Raw genomic sequence first — 15041 nt, forward strand, 5'->3', positions numbered from 1 at the left:
TAAGAAAAATGTGGTTATGCCTGCGGTGGAATACTACCCTGCAGGAAAAAAAAAGTGCTGATGTAACAACATGGATGGACATCAAAAACATGGTAAGTGAAAGAAGCCAGAGGCAAAAGAATGACCCCACGTATATGAAATGTCCAGGAAAGGTAAATTCACAGACTCAGAAAGCAGATCAGTGGTTTTTCTGGAGCAGAAAGTGGCAGTAGCTAGGAAAATGTTCTAAAACTGGACTGTGGAGCAGCTGTGCAACTTTGTAAGCTCACTAAAACTTACTGAATCGTACATTTACAATGGTGGGTTTTAGGACATGTAAATTATCTCAATAAAGCTGAAAAAACAAAACAAAATAAAATCTTACTACAGAGCAAATAAAGGGAACTGCGCTTCCTTTCTCCATACTCTGCGCCTTCACCAGCTTTTTTGGATAAAGAAGGTAGCCTTTAAAGTACTGAAAGTCAAATAATTACTATTAACCAGATGTGGAGTTAATTTAACACTTTTATGGTTCTTTTCTTTGGATACGCATGAATCAAATCTCCAGATGTAAATCTCTTAGAAGTCACAGTTCTGTGCTACAAAACTCTATGGAGATATGCTGCCAATGAAAACATTTTGAAGAAGCTCTTGTTAGTTTAGCTATTTTCTCACTTGAGTCACTCAGCAAGCAACTTCCATCAAGTGCCTCCAAGATGAGAGAAACCTTCAGATATTTACTTTGTCAACAACTGTGATGGAAGGGAAATGGGCTTGGGTTTGCCTCTATCATGAACACTAAAATAAACAGTACCTGCCACACAAAGTGGAGAAGGCAATGGCACCCCACTCCAGTACTCTTGCCTGGAAAATCCCATGGATGGAGGAGCCTGGTAGGGTGCAGTCCATGGGGTCGCTGGGAGTTGGACACGACTGAGCGACTTCACTTCCACTTTTCACTTTCATGCATTGGAGAAGGAAATGGCAGCTCACTCCAGTGTTCTTGCCTGGAGAATCCCAGGGACGGGGGAGCCTGGTGGGCTGCCGTCTATGGGGTCGCACAGAGTTGGACACGACTGAAGCGACTTAGCAGCAGCAGCAGCCACACAAAGTGTCATCCTAAACGCTTTCAAGTACCCAGTGTAAAGACTCTCAGACTCTCCTAACCCTCCTTCAGAAAAAAAGGCAAGAAAACAAATGTCACATTCCCATGACAATAAACAAGAATGAGAGCTAGTACTTCTGAACTAAAATGGCTGTTCAGCAATTCTGTCACCTCTGCTCTGAAAATCGTTAACGCATAAATCAGTCCTTGTATAGTGTACTTCTGGACATGTTTTGCCAAGACAGGATGTTTTTATGATTCAAGAGACAGGATAAGCTGTTTTCCCTACAGAACTTGCTCTTGTAATCCAAAGCTTCTCATGGATCAACAAACAGGACTCAGCAAATGCACCTTTGACACTATAAACACATTGTCTATGCCACATCATCATACAGAACATGACCCCAAAATGCATACATCAGGAACATACAACCATTGGTCCCAAAGACACAAAGAAAATCTGGTTAAGAAAACCCAAAACACAGTTAGTTGCTCAATCTTTAGTCTATACAGATCATAAATATGTCAGGGGCTATAACAGGGCCAACAAACTGCACAACCCTAGGGGGACATCAGTAATTCTGTAATCTAGGGTGAAATTTCCTGGAATTACACTGTGCATAATCTATACAGCTGCACATGGTGGCCCTGGGATTAGCCATCTCTTAAAAAACACGGACTCATAATCACGGACTTTCACAGGAGGTAGGTGAAAATGGAACAGGTGAAAAAATTAGGGTAAGACCCTGAAGGCAGGCCTTTGAAAACCCTAATTATCCACAAAGGAGTTACAAAGGAAATTCTGGAGGAAAAAAAAAAAAATCACTCAACCTGACCTGGATGACTATTTTTAGAGCCTTCACTTTCTGGTCCGAGGCCCAGGCGTCCTTCAACGACTGGTTGAGCTCCTCTATGCGGTTCACATAATCCTGTTGAGTCAAATTCAACAGCTCCTTTTGGGATCCCTGTGGGCAGAAAGTAGAAAGGTACATGTACAGAAGAAAAACATTTTGGACTCCCCACCCCCATGATATTAGTTTTGATCTGTAGGTTGTCCTCATATCCCAAGCAAGATCGACAGTTCTGTCTTGTGATCAAAGAAGTTCTTTGAGTTTTCTGCAAAGATGGGCAGAGGGCAATGATTGGGAGACTGGCCTGGAACGTAAGTCAGACCTGAACCCACTCCCAGCTCAGTCACATTCTAGCCATATGACTCAAGATCAGCTGCTTTCCTCTCTAAGTCTCTTTTGTGAACAGTGATAACAGGACTTACCTTTACTCAACACATAGTTAATGGGGCATGTTTTGCGCTAGGCAAGTATGGTATACTAGATGTCCCAGATACAAAGTTGTGCAAAAAGACATTATTTCAGGACTAACAGAGAGTTTAAGGTACAGAGGACAAGATGGACCCTAATACAGAGACAAATATTCAGGGAAACCAATTCTACGAAGATACATATCACAGTGTACCTAAATCTGAGGTGTCCACTGTAAGAAGCACAACTGTTTTATGTATCACTAAGGAGGAAAAAATGCTGATGGTGGACATCCACCAGTTGAGAGAGACAGCTCAATTTCAGGGATACACAAATGTTGAGGAAAAGGTTCACCTTAGTCTAGACTGGTGGTCAAGAATGGTTTCCTGGAGCAAGTGATGCTTGAAACAAATTCTCAGTGGGGTGCAGGTATTAACTAGGCCGTGGAGGGGTATTAACTAGACCAAGAAGAGTGCATTCAGGACAGAGAGCTGACTCTGAGCAAAAACCCATGGCAGAAGCGGGTGAGGTCATCACTGGGATGAAATAACAACATATGTAAAGACCAGTACCACTGGCACACAGTACATGCTTATTAATCGTTGGCTTATTGTTAAGATGCTAATTACACAGTTCACAGGAGTGAAGGTCATGCTAACAACCCACATGAGGAGACCGGGAACCAAATCCTTTTTAAATGAATGTTCCCTGGAATCCAAAGTGAAGAACTCTTTTTTTTTTTCAATTGAAGTATAGTTAATTTACAACATTGAGTTCATTTCTGGCAAGGGTTCTGTAGTGTGGTGGTTATCACGTCTGCTTTACAACATGGAGTTCATTTCTGGTGTACAGTAAAGTGATGCAGTTATATCACGTATGTATATATATTCTTCTTCATATTCTTTTCCATTACAGTGTATTATAAGATACTGAGTATAGTTGCTTACTGTGCTGTACAGTAAGTCCTCGTTGTTTCTCTATGTTACATATAGTAGTTTGTATCTGCTAATCCTAAACTCCTAATTTATCCCCCCACCCTTTTCCTTTTGGTAACCATAAGGGGAAAAAAAACGTTTTTTCTAAGTCTAGAGCTGGTTTTTGTTTTGCAAATAAGTTCATTTGTATATTTTAGATTCCACGTATAGGTGGTATCATATGATATTTATCTTTTTCTGCCTGACTTACTTCACTTAGTACGATACTCTCTCAGTCCATCCATGCTGCTGCATATGGTTATTTAATCCTTTTTATGGCTGAGTAGTATGCCGTTGTGTATATGTACCTCATTTTCTTTATCCATTGATCTGTTGGTGGACACTGCTTGCATGTCTTCGATATTGTAAATAGTGTTGCTATGAACGCTGGGGTGTATGTTATCTTTTCGAATTAAGAGTTTTCTCCAGATACATGCCCAGGAGTGGGATTGGTGGAACAACTCTTTATTAAAGAAATACAAGTAGGAGGTTCAGGAAATGTGAACTGATCCCAACTGGTCACTTGAACAATGAGACAGGATTCTCCCTGCCCCTTTGGTATAGGAGGAGCCACATGACTAGTTTGGACAAACGGGTGGTGAACCGAGCTGCACGTGTCCCTTCTGGGCTGAGGCAATGAGAAGTGACCCCCATCTCCAGTTCTGCTGTTGACAACCCTGGAACCATCTGTTGAGATGGCAGCACCATGAGATGGTGGTATGCCTGTCACCTACACTGGATGAGTAATGCGAGAAGAAATAAACCTTTATTAAGCCACTGAGACATTGGGGTTCATTTGTTTTCAACCTTGCCTTGTCCTGACAAATATGCCATGTTAACCTGGAAGCCATGCCATCTGCTGCTGTGAGCAGGGAGAAGCCAGGTAACCAGTCTGCAGAAAACAAAGACAAAAACAAAAAAAGGAGAACTAGGAAAATCTGGAAGCTACACAGAACCAAGAGAGACAGCAGACAGCTGCCAGGGTTCCGGGCAGGTTTTCAGTTCCCGCCTCCAGGCCTGTGTGCCCTTGCAGTGTACCCTTCAATACAGTCCTTATTTTCCACATAAACCAGTTCAAGTGAGTTTCAGTTACTCAACAGACAACAGAGCTTTGATAAAACCCTTGGCATTTCCCTACCAGCCAAGGCTGGCTGGTGACATGCAGACTGGGGCTCTCCGGCACCCTAATTCAAAACGTCATTACTGAATTGAGAAATAAAAATATTGAACTATAAGACTCTGATGAGCAGCTAACAACTCTGGTCTCAGGGCTAGAAGGACCCAGAAACGAGAGGCAAAATATAGAACAGAGCAATGGCAACTGCTATTACATGGAAAGAAAAACTGAAAGTGAAGTTGCTCAGTCGTGTCCACCTCTTTGCGACCCCATGGACTGTAACCTATCAGGTTCCTCTGTCCATGGATTTTCCATGCAAGAATACTGGAGTGGGTGGCCATTGCCTTCTCCAGGAGATCTTCCCAACCTAGGGATTGAACCCAGGTCTCTTGCATTGCAGGCAGATGCTTTACCATCTGAGCCACCAGGGAAGCAGCTATTACATGGACCTTTGCAATTTCAAGGCATTCCCATTCAGCCCACACAACTGTATTATCTCCATTTTACAGATGAGGAAATGAGAACAGTAAGATGAATGCCTGAGGCTACCCTGTTAATAAGCAGTCAAGCTAAGGCCTCTAGACTCAGAATGGTAGTGACATCAGCTAACACTTGCAAAGCATGTAGAATGTGCTAGGTACTGGTCTAAGCACTTCACATGCATTAACTCATGTAATCCTCTGTATTCACTCTAAGAGGCAGATACTAGGTAGCACCTCCACCTTATAGATTAGTAAACTGAGGCACAGAGCTCAAGTTCTTAAGCACCTTGTCCCAAATTACAGAATTACCAAATAGTAGAGCCAGGATTCAAACCCAAGGTCTGGCTCCAGAGTTTCCCCTCTTACCTACCAGTCTCACCCCTCCCCAGGAACCAGGCTAGAAATGTTTATGAGTGAACTCTGCCAGGGAGAACTACGCAATCTGGATGGTGCACATCCACGTTAAACATGAGACTGTGAGCTCACAGTTAGGTGGAATTTAAGAGAATCCAGAAATCTAGATTCATACGTTAAATTTACTAATTTTTATGAGTTGGCAAAGGAGTCGTGTTCTTTAAAAGCACGGGCAGGCTAATGAAAGATTCCAGCAGCAGAGCAGCTATGAGCAGCCTCTGCAGCAGGCATGACCATGCCACACTACGCAAGGCGGCTTCCCAGGAGATGGTTCCAGTCGGCTTCCCCAGTTAACCTCTGTCCCCAGATGCCCCGGGTTTGCTCAAGTATCACAGTGAGAAGGATGCCTTTGGAAAACCAGCTCGAGGCAGACTCCTGCAAGCTCAGCCAACCACACCGCTGGCATCTTTCCCCAGATTGGTTAGTGCCTCAGGAGGCCTGAACACAATGTGCAGCTCGAGGATTAATCAGAGAGCAGCCACCAAGATTGACTTTGCTTGGCAGAAGCACCGGTAGCATCACTGCTCCTGGGATTCAGCAAATGACTCGCTCACCTCCTCGAAGTCATCCAGCTCCTCCAGCCTGGTTCGAACCTTCTCTGACATTGCAGATGTGGCGGTCCCAGCTTTGCCTAGACGGAACGGATTTATGTCACACAGGTGGCTTTCCTCTGTCACCAATACCCCCAAAAGAATGCATCGGTCACTCTACGCTTCATCATGAATAAACAGGCTGGGGAACAATTTTATCACAGACAACTCCCTGAGATTTTGAAAGCAACATCCTTACGAAACCCAAGTTTCATTAGAAACATTTCTGCCCAGGAGCTGTTCGTGGGAACGCAGCAGGCCAACCTCAAAAGGGTTCCATGACATTTGATATTTACAAACTTTTCACTAAATCATTTGTTTATTCCTAAAGAAAGGCAGTCCAGATAAGGATGCCAAGAATCCATCATTTAGTTGTTTTCCTCAAACAAAAGGCCCTCTCAGGCTTTACTCACAGTGTAGAATTGTTATACTAACAATTAACAGAACAACAATCCCACTGTCCAGAAGTGGAAACACTAGGGCTTCAAAGCCCTCTCTTCAAGCAAACAGGACTTGTGAGCCGCCCTTCCTCGTCCATCAACACAACGATTCTCATCAGCAGGGACTGGAGGGAGGAGAAGGAAAGGACCCCAGGCCATAGGCCAGTCACAGGGCGGGGCTCTCTGCCCAGCAGCCTGTTGTCCTCCGGAGCCTTCTATTTCAGAACCCTTTCTCCATCTTAAGGGGGTTTCTGTTCTAGACCAGAGGCCCGCTTGCTCCTGCCTACCGAACTCACTCTCAGGAACTACAGTTTACTCTTTTAAGGCACTGGTTTCGTAGCTCTGGTGTTAAAGCACAGATTTGCTGGGATCAGCTGAGAGCATGGTACAATTATTCAATTACTAACAACTACTAAGATTCCAAATAATTTGATTTTTTGACCTGGTTTCTACTTTCCCCTTCATTTTGAAATATGTCACAGAACGTGCATATATGTACATTTTAGCAGACCATCATACACCCTTTGTAAAGAGTCCCTTGGACAGCAAGGAGTTCAAACCAGTCAGTCCTAAAGAAAATCAACCCTTCATTGGGAGGACTGACACTGAAGCTGAAGCTCCAATACTTTGGCCACCTGATGCAAAGAACTGACTCATTGGAAATGATCCTGATACTGGGAGAGAATGAGGGTAAGAGAAGAGGGCGACAGAGGATGAGACGGTTGCATGGCGTCACTAACTCAGTGGACATGAGTTTGAGCCAAGTCCAGGAGATAGCAAAGGACAGGTTAAGCCTAGTGTGCTGCAGTTCATAGGGTGGCAAAGAGTTGGACACAACTTAGTGACTGAACAATAACAACATAAAACCTTTGCGGCCACCACCCAGATAGTATATTCTCTTGCTTCTTTCACTCACTGCTAACTTTAGTTCATGAAGTTTACCCACGTCGTTGCACAGAACTGCAGCTAATGCATTTTCATTGCTGCTTAGTATTTTCCATGGTGTGAATACATCACAAATTATTTCTTATTTTACCATCAACGGATGTTTGGGTTGTATCCTGTTTGGGGCTACTGTGAACAACACCGCTATGAACACTTCTGTGCGTGTCTCCTGGTTCCTATATGCATGCATTTCCTCAGGGCAGTGCGGCTCAAACTTTTACAATAATCACTTAAGAATGTGTTAACATGCAGGTTCTGATTTTTAGTAGGTCGAGCAGGGCCTGTGACTCTGCATATCTAATGAGCTCCCAGGTGATATCACTGACCACACTTTAAGAAACATGGACTTGGGCAGAGTTGAAAAAATGCATTCTCTAGAAGGCCATATATAAGTATTTTAGGTTTTGTGAGCCATACAGTTTCTGCCCCAACTTCTCAACTATGATATGAGAGTACAAAAGCAGCCACAGACAGTGTGCACACAAGCTGGCATGGCTTTGTTCCGATAAAACATAATTTACAAAATTAAACCAGATTTGGGCCAGATTGGGCCTTGAGGATACAGTTTGCCACTTTCTGATCTAGGGTATATTCTAATAGTGGAACCGCTAAGGAAAAAGGCTGGGCCATCTTCAATTTTAACAGATAATACGAAAGTGCGTCACACAGTGGCTGTGCCATTTTATACTCCCAGCAGCACCACATGACAGTTCCTGTTGCTCTACATTCTCATCAGCTAGTGATAGGGTCACTTTTTGAGCTCTCCAAACTGGTAGATATGCAACGCTATGATTTACTTTTTTAATGGTTTGGGGTCAAAGTTACGCCTATAACAAAGGTGCCCCCACTCTCTTGATTTCTAATGTGCTGTTTCAATCTGCAGAGAACACACAGAGTTGTAGCTGCCATACCAGCAATTTGCAATACAGCACGCCTGTGCTCCTCTGCGCCCCAGCGATATAGAAGCTAAGTCAATGGCTTCAGAATCACCCAGGAGCTTCAGAAATGGAATTCCTGGGATCCATTCTCCAAGATTACTTTGATAAGCAGAGTAGGACCCAGTGGTCTATATTTGCATGAAATATAAATATATATTTATATATATATAATTATATATGCAATATATATTTTATTTATATATATATTTATATATATATAATTATATATGCAATATATATTTTATTTATATATATATTTATATATATATAATTATATATGCAATATATATTTTATTTATATATATATATATAAATATATATTTATCCCCAGATGACCCTGCTGCAAAGCTAGTATGAGATGCTCTGGTCCAGACAATGTCTCCTGGCAGAATAAATTGAGAACTGCTGTGTTTAGGGACCAGTGGCTAGTAAAACTGAATGTGTGATTCCCCTTATTGGCAGATCTGTGTTTTCAAAAGGGATAAAGATGTAAAGCAAAGGAAAGAATCTCTAAAAAGGAGAATTTCAACCATTCCCCAGCCAGTGAGGAGGCATACAAGAGGGGTGACTACCGCTCTGTAACCCCAAAATCAAGGTTTCTGTTTTACTCCTAGTAGTAGCTTCTTTGGTCTTTTTTTCTTTCATTCATCATCTAAGTATGTATTTCAATTCTACTGCTTTATATATAATCTAGGAAATAATAGCTTGAACTGAATTAAACATCAGGATTGGATACTACAAACTTTTTTTCTTTGGAAAGCTATTTCAAAGGTAATGGGAGAATTCTCCACCAAAACAGTAACAACATCAAAAACTCACCTTTTTCAGATCCCATAAAAAGATTCTGCAGAGGCAAAAAAAAAAAAAAAAAAATTATTCCACAGGAGTCATCATTATGTGATAAAACCATTTACTTATCCAAATGAAAAACAGAAATATTCATTCAAAGGAAGAAAATACTGCTCACTAGAAACTACTAGAGATTCAAATTTCTAGTCAATTCAAGACTCTCAAAGCGAGACAACAAAGAGCAAGATTTTGAGAACGATGGTGGCACGTGACAGCCTTCAGTGCACTCTAATAAATCAAGGTTTCATAACCTTGGCAATACTGACGCTAATGGGTGGAAAACTGTTGTGGGGGGGCTGTCCTGCGCACTGCACGATGTTTAGCATGATCTCTGTTTTCTCCACATAGATACCAGTAGCACGCCATGGCTATGACAACCAAAATGTCTCCAGACATTGCCACATGTCACCTGGTTAAGAATCATGGCTCTACATTAACTCAATGCTATCAGAAAACAGTAAGAAAAAATTTTAAATAGACCAGCAATTCTGCCACCATTCTTTTTAACAAGTACAGACTCTGGAAGAAGGGACTTGAACCGTCCTAGCTGCTGAGTTCACCCCTTCCTCCCTGCTCACAGACCCAATTTCTGATGGATGCACTGTGAACAGCCCATGACAACCTTCAAGACAAATGTAACTGGACGTGTTGAGTGAACTCAGGAAGTGTTCCTGAATATGAGAGGGTGCATCCCACTTCTTCCCTTCCACTGTCTAACAATTTGGACATGAGGTGACACTGAACAAGACAGAGCAGCAAGACATAAAGAGTCGGGTTCCTAATGACTTCAGAGGTGCCACACAGCCCTGGACCACCAACCTACAGGCATCTTTCCAGTGTGGAGAGAGATGAAGCCTTAGGGAAGGCTTAAGTTACAATCTAGTCCTCAAGTACGTAAGCATTAACCTGCTTACCCCAGTTGAGCAACTTGCAGAGTACGGGGTAAACTCCGGTCACGAGCCAACAACTTGACCCAGTGGCCATCATCTAAAGAAACAGTGAACTTCTGGCCCTGGCAGAAAATCCACCAGTGGGACTCTCTGAAGAACAGTAAGAAGTTAACCTTCAGGATGGCTCTCTCCACCCTTCATAACTCTCACCTCCCCCCGAGATGGGACTGTGTGACTCCAATTCTTTTTCTGAACTGTGCCTGATACCTAATTCTTAACACATTTTTTGAGCAACCAATCAACATGTTTTTCCTAACTAATACTGACATACCAACTGAAAAAGAAACTAGGCAAAAAGAAAAAGAAACTAGGCAAAAAAAAAGAAATTAATTTGTTAGAACGGCTCACAGAACTGAGAAATCAGTTGACTCACTAGATTACTGGTTTATTATTAAGGATATTAAAAGATATGAACCAATAACCAGACGAGTTATGAAGAGAGATAATTTATAATAAGAATACTGTGACTTATAATAAGAAACACATGCTTAGTCTTTGTCTAGATACCCGGCACAAAACTCCTAATCCTTGGAATTTCCTAGATGAGAACAATCCAGGAGTCTTTTGTTATGTTAATGAGGTGGGTTTATTGCAGCACCAAAAGATGAGGGCTGTTTATCAGGGGAAGCAACCTTTCAGTCCCACCTCCCTGATTTCCCAAAAGGAGAGAGGGACTAGGGGCAATTACCAGTGGCCAACAACTTAACAAATCCTCCTATGTAATGAAGCCTCCATAGAAACCCAGAAAGATGGGGTTCAGAGAGCTTCCAGGTTGGTGAACCAGAACACACCCACATGCTGCCATGCTGCACCCCAAACTCCATGTGAACAGATGCTCCTTTGTTCAGGACCTCACTCTAGGTTATCTCCTCGTCTGCTTATTGGCTCATATCCTTTAATATTCCTAGTAATAAACCAGTAATCTAGTGAATCAACCGATTTCTCAGTTCTGTGAGACATTCTAACAAATTATTGTGTGGTTAGTCCTTGTGTCTGGGTCTTTGTGACCCTTTGGACAGTAGCCCACCAGGCTCTTCTTGTCCATGGGATTTTTCAGGCAAGAATACAAGAATGCATTGGCATTTCCCTCCTCCAGGGGATCTTCCCAACCAAGGGATCAAACCCACCACTCCTGTATCTTCTGCACTGCAGGTAGATTCTTTACCCACTGAGCCTTCAGGGAAGCCCAAAGTGTTAGATGCTCAGTTGTGTCCAACTCTTTGCAACTCCAGGGACTTTAGCCCAACTAGGCTCCTCTGTCCATGGAATTCTCCAGGCAAGAAAACTGGAGTGGGTTACCATTCCCTTCTCCAGGGGATCTTCCCAACCCAGGGATTGGACAGATACTTTACCATCTGAATCATTAGGGAATTAATAATTAGTGAACCCAAAGGGTGGTCATGGGAACCTCTGATTTATAGCTAGTTGGTCAGAAGCAGAGTAACAACATGGACTTTTGACTGGAGTCTGATGTGGGACTGAGCCCTTAACCTGTGGGATCCATTGCCTTCTCCAGGATCACAATTGAGTTGATTTACAGGACACTGAGCTGTACTGAAGAATTGCTGGCGGGGTCAGGGGCAGAGGACTGGGAACCTATATGCTGGAGTCAGGCGTAGAATCGTAATAACAAAAAGAAATGACTACTACATCTGAAGTAGACACTGGGAGAAAAGTGTATGGTACTTACAATAGAGAGCTTTTCCGTGGTAGTGTACCGGGCAAGGATTTCTCCCCGTTTGCTGGCCCAAGGCTCAAAATCTGATCCTACAATGGAGTTATCATCCCTGTCACGTTTCTTTCTGGAGCTGTCCTAAGGAAAGGCAAGACAATCTCTTCAGCAGCAATTGTCTTAAAAAGTATAAGTAACCATGGTGATGATAGTTGATAACAATATTGGATAACTGAAATTTGCTAAGACAGTAGAACTTAAATGTTCTCATTAAAAAAAAAACAAAGGATGTGAGATGATAGACAAGTTAATTCAATGTACGGAATGTTTTCACAATGTATATGTGTATCAAACCATCACATTGGCTATTTTAAATACATTTCAATTTTATTTGTCAATTATACCTCAACAAGGTTAAAAAAAAAAAAAAAAGGCATGAACAGAAGGCAGATAGTCCTTTACTGTAGAATATAATAGATCCTTACAAGGAGGAAAGAAAGTGAAAGTGAAGTCACTCAGTCGTGTCCAACTCTTTGCGACCCCATGGACTGTAGCCTACCAGGCTCTTCCGTCCATGGGATTTTCCAGGCAAGGGTACTGGAGTGGGCTGCCATTTCCTTCTCCAGGGGATCTTCCCAACCCAGGGATCGAACCTGGGTCTCCCACATTGCAGGCAGACACTTTACCCTCTGAGCCTTACAAGGAGGAGACCTTCTTATTTGTGAGGAAGCCTTACATATAGCTGAGAAAAGAAGGGAAAGGTAAAGGAGAAAAGGAAAGATATACCCATTTGAATGCAAAGTTCCAAAGAGTAGCAAGGAGAGATAAGAAAGCCTTCCTCAGTGATCAATGCAAATATAGGAAAACAATAGAATGGGAAAGACTAGAGATCTCTTCAAGAGAATTAGAGATACCAAGGGAATATTTCATGCAAAGATGGGCATAATAAAGGACAGAAATGGTATGGACCTAACAGAAGCAGAAGATGTTAGAAGAGGTGGCAAGAGTACACAGAAAAACTAGACAAAACAGATCTTCATGACCCAGATAATCACAACAGTGTGATCACCCACCTAGAGCCAGACATCCTGGAGTGTGAAGTCAAGTGGGCCTTAGGAAACATCACAATGAACAAAGCTAGTGGAGGTGACAGAATTCCAGTTGAGCTATTTCACATCCTAAAAGATGATGCTGTGAAAGTGCTACACTCAATATGCCAGCAAATGTGGAAAACTCAAAAGTAGCCACAGGACTGGAAAAGGTCAGTGTTCATTTCAATCCCAAAGAAGGGCAATGCCAAAGAATGCTCAAACTACCACACAATTGCACTCATCTCACACGCTAGCAAAGTAATGCTCAAAATTCTTCAAGTCAGGCTTCAAAAATACGTGAACAGCGAATGTCCAAATGCTCAAGCTGGATTTAGAAAAGGCAGAGGAACCAGAGATCAAATTGCCAACATCTGATGGATCGTTGAAAAAGCAAGAGTTCCAGAAAAACATCTACTTTTGCTTTACTGACTATGCCAAAGCCTTTGAATGTGTGGATAACAACAAATTGTGGAAAATTCTGAAAGAGATGGGAATACCAGACCACCTGACCTGCCTCTTGAGAAATCTGTATGCAGGTCAAGAAGCAATCATTAGAATTGGACATGGAATAACAGACTGGTTTCAAATTGGGAAAGGAGTATGTCAAGGCTGTATATTGTCACCCTGCTGATGTAACTTATATGCAGAGTACATCATGTGAAATGCCAGGCTGGATGAAGCACAAGCTAGAATCAAGACTGCTGGGAGAAACATCAATAACCTCAGATACGTAGATGACACCACCCTGATGGCAGAAAGCAAAGAAGAACTAAACAGTCTCTTGATGAAAGTGAAATAGGAAAGTCAAAAAGTTGGCTTAAAACTCAGCATTAAGAAAACTAAGATAGTGGCATCTGGTCCCATCACTTCATGGCAAATAGATGGGGAAACAATGGAAACAGTGAGAGACTTTATTTTGGGGGGGCTCCAAAATCACTACAGATGGTGACTGCAGTCATCAAATTAAAAAAAAGCTTGCTCCTTGGAAGAAAAGCTATGATTAAGCTAGACAGCATATGAAAAAGCAGAGACATTACTTTGTCAACAAAGGTCCCTATAGTCAAAGCTATGGTTTTTCTAGTAGTCATGTATGGATGTGAGAGTTGGACTGTGAAGAAAGCTGAGCGCCGAAGAATTGATGCTTTTGAACTGTGGTGTTGGAGAAGACTCTTGCGAGTCCCTTGGACTGCAAGGAGATCCAACCAGTCAATCCTAAAGGAAATCAGTCCTAAATATTCATTGGAAGTAGTGATGCTGAAGCTGAAACTCCAATACTTTGACTACATGATGGGAAGAATTGATTCATTTGAAGGCCCTGATGCTGGGAAAGATTGAAGGCAGAAGGAGAAGGGGACCACAGAGGATAAGATGATTGGATGGCATCCCTGACTCGATAGACATGAGTTTGAGCAAGCTCTAGGAGTTGGTGTAGGACAGGGAAGCCTGGCGTGCTGCAGTTCATGGGGTCACAAGGAGTTGGACACGACTGAGCAACTAAACTGAACTGATAATAGATATATCTAAAGGTTTACTATGATAAAAAATTTTCAAGTTAATTCACCACAAAAGGCCAACAAACCTATCAACAGATGCTCAAACTCATTAAGAATGAAGGAAAGGCAAAGTAAAAGAGATCATTTTTCAACAATCAGAATGGCAAGATTTAGGACTTTGCAGGTGGTCCAGGGGTTAAGACTCCACATTTCCATGGCAGAAGGTGCAGGTTCGATCCCTGGTCAGGGAAGTTCCGCATGCCACAAGGTGTGGCCAAAGATTTAAAAAACAAGGTTTTCAATGATTCATAATAATCCTAGTTGGCAAGGATACAGGGGACAGGCACTCCAAAATACTGCTATGCTAATGAAAGTGTAAACTGGTAAGCCCTTTCTGGAGAACAATCTGGCAGTAGCCATCAAAATCTTATACACACATTGCCTTAACCCAGTAATGAACTCCTAACAAGTTACCCTATAGAAACCCTTGTGCGTGGGCACCAAGATCTACGTCCGTTCAAGGACCAATGCACCACTGCCTGTACCACCAAACACCACATGCACAGTTGACGTGTCCATCGTGGCAAATTAAAGCATGTCCTGCTCCTTATGATACAATGCCGGATTCAAAATAAGAAAGTTGTTCTATAAGTACTAATATAGAAAGTTCTCCAAGACATGTGGTCAAGTTAAAAATATATATATATATGTTAAAAAAGAAAAAGAAAGTAAACAGATGTATG

General features: G+C 42.2%; 1 protein-coding gene across 4 annotated transcripts in view; it reads right to left on the reverse strand.

The window, feature by feature from the left end:
• VPS35L (VPS35 endosomal protein sorting factor like) overlaps positions 1-15041 on the reverse strand; it is a 138187-nt gene that overhangs the window by 106361 nt on the left and 16785 nt on the right. For all 4 annotated transcript variants that reach the window (XM_086375518.1, XM_086375520.1, XM_086375519.1 and 1 more), the window contains 4 exons: positions 11733-11855; positions 9063-9087; positions 5885-5961; positions 1921-2049 (listed from right to left, as the gene is read on the reverse strand). In XM_086375518.1, coding sequence (XP_086231644.1) covers positions 1921-2049; positions 5885-5961; positions 9063-9087; positions 11733-11855 — 354 coding nt within the window. The remainder of the gene's footprint in view (positions 1-1920; positions 2050-5884; positions 5962-9062; positions 9088-11732; positions 11856-15041) is intronic.

This window comes from Bos grunniens, chromosome 25, assembly GCF_055505025.1.
Source record: "Bos grunniens cultivar Pamir isolate PY7600 chromosome 25, Bosgru_T2T1.0, whole genome shotgun sequence".
Taxonomy (NCBI): domain Eukaryota; kingdom Metazoa; phylum Chordata; class Mammalia; order Artiodactyla; family Bovidae; genus Bos; species Bos grunniens.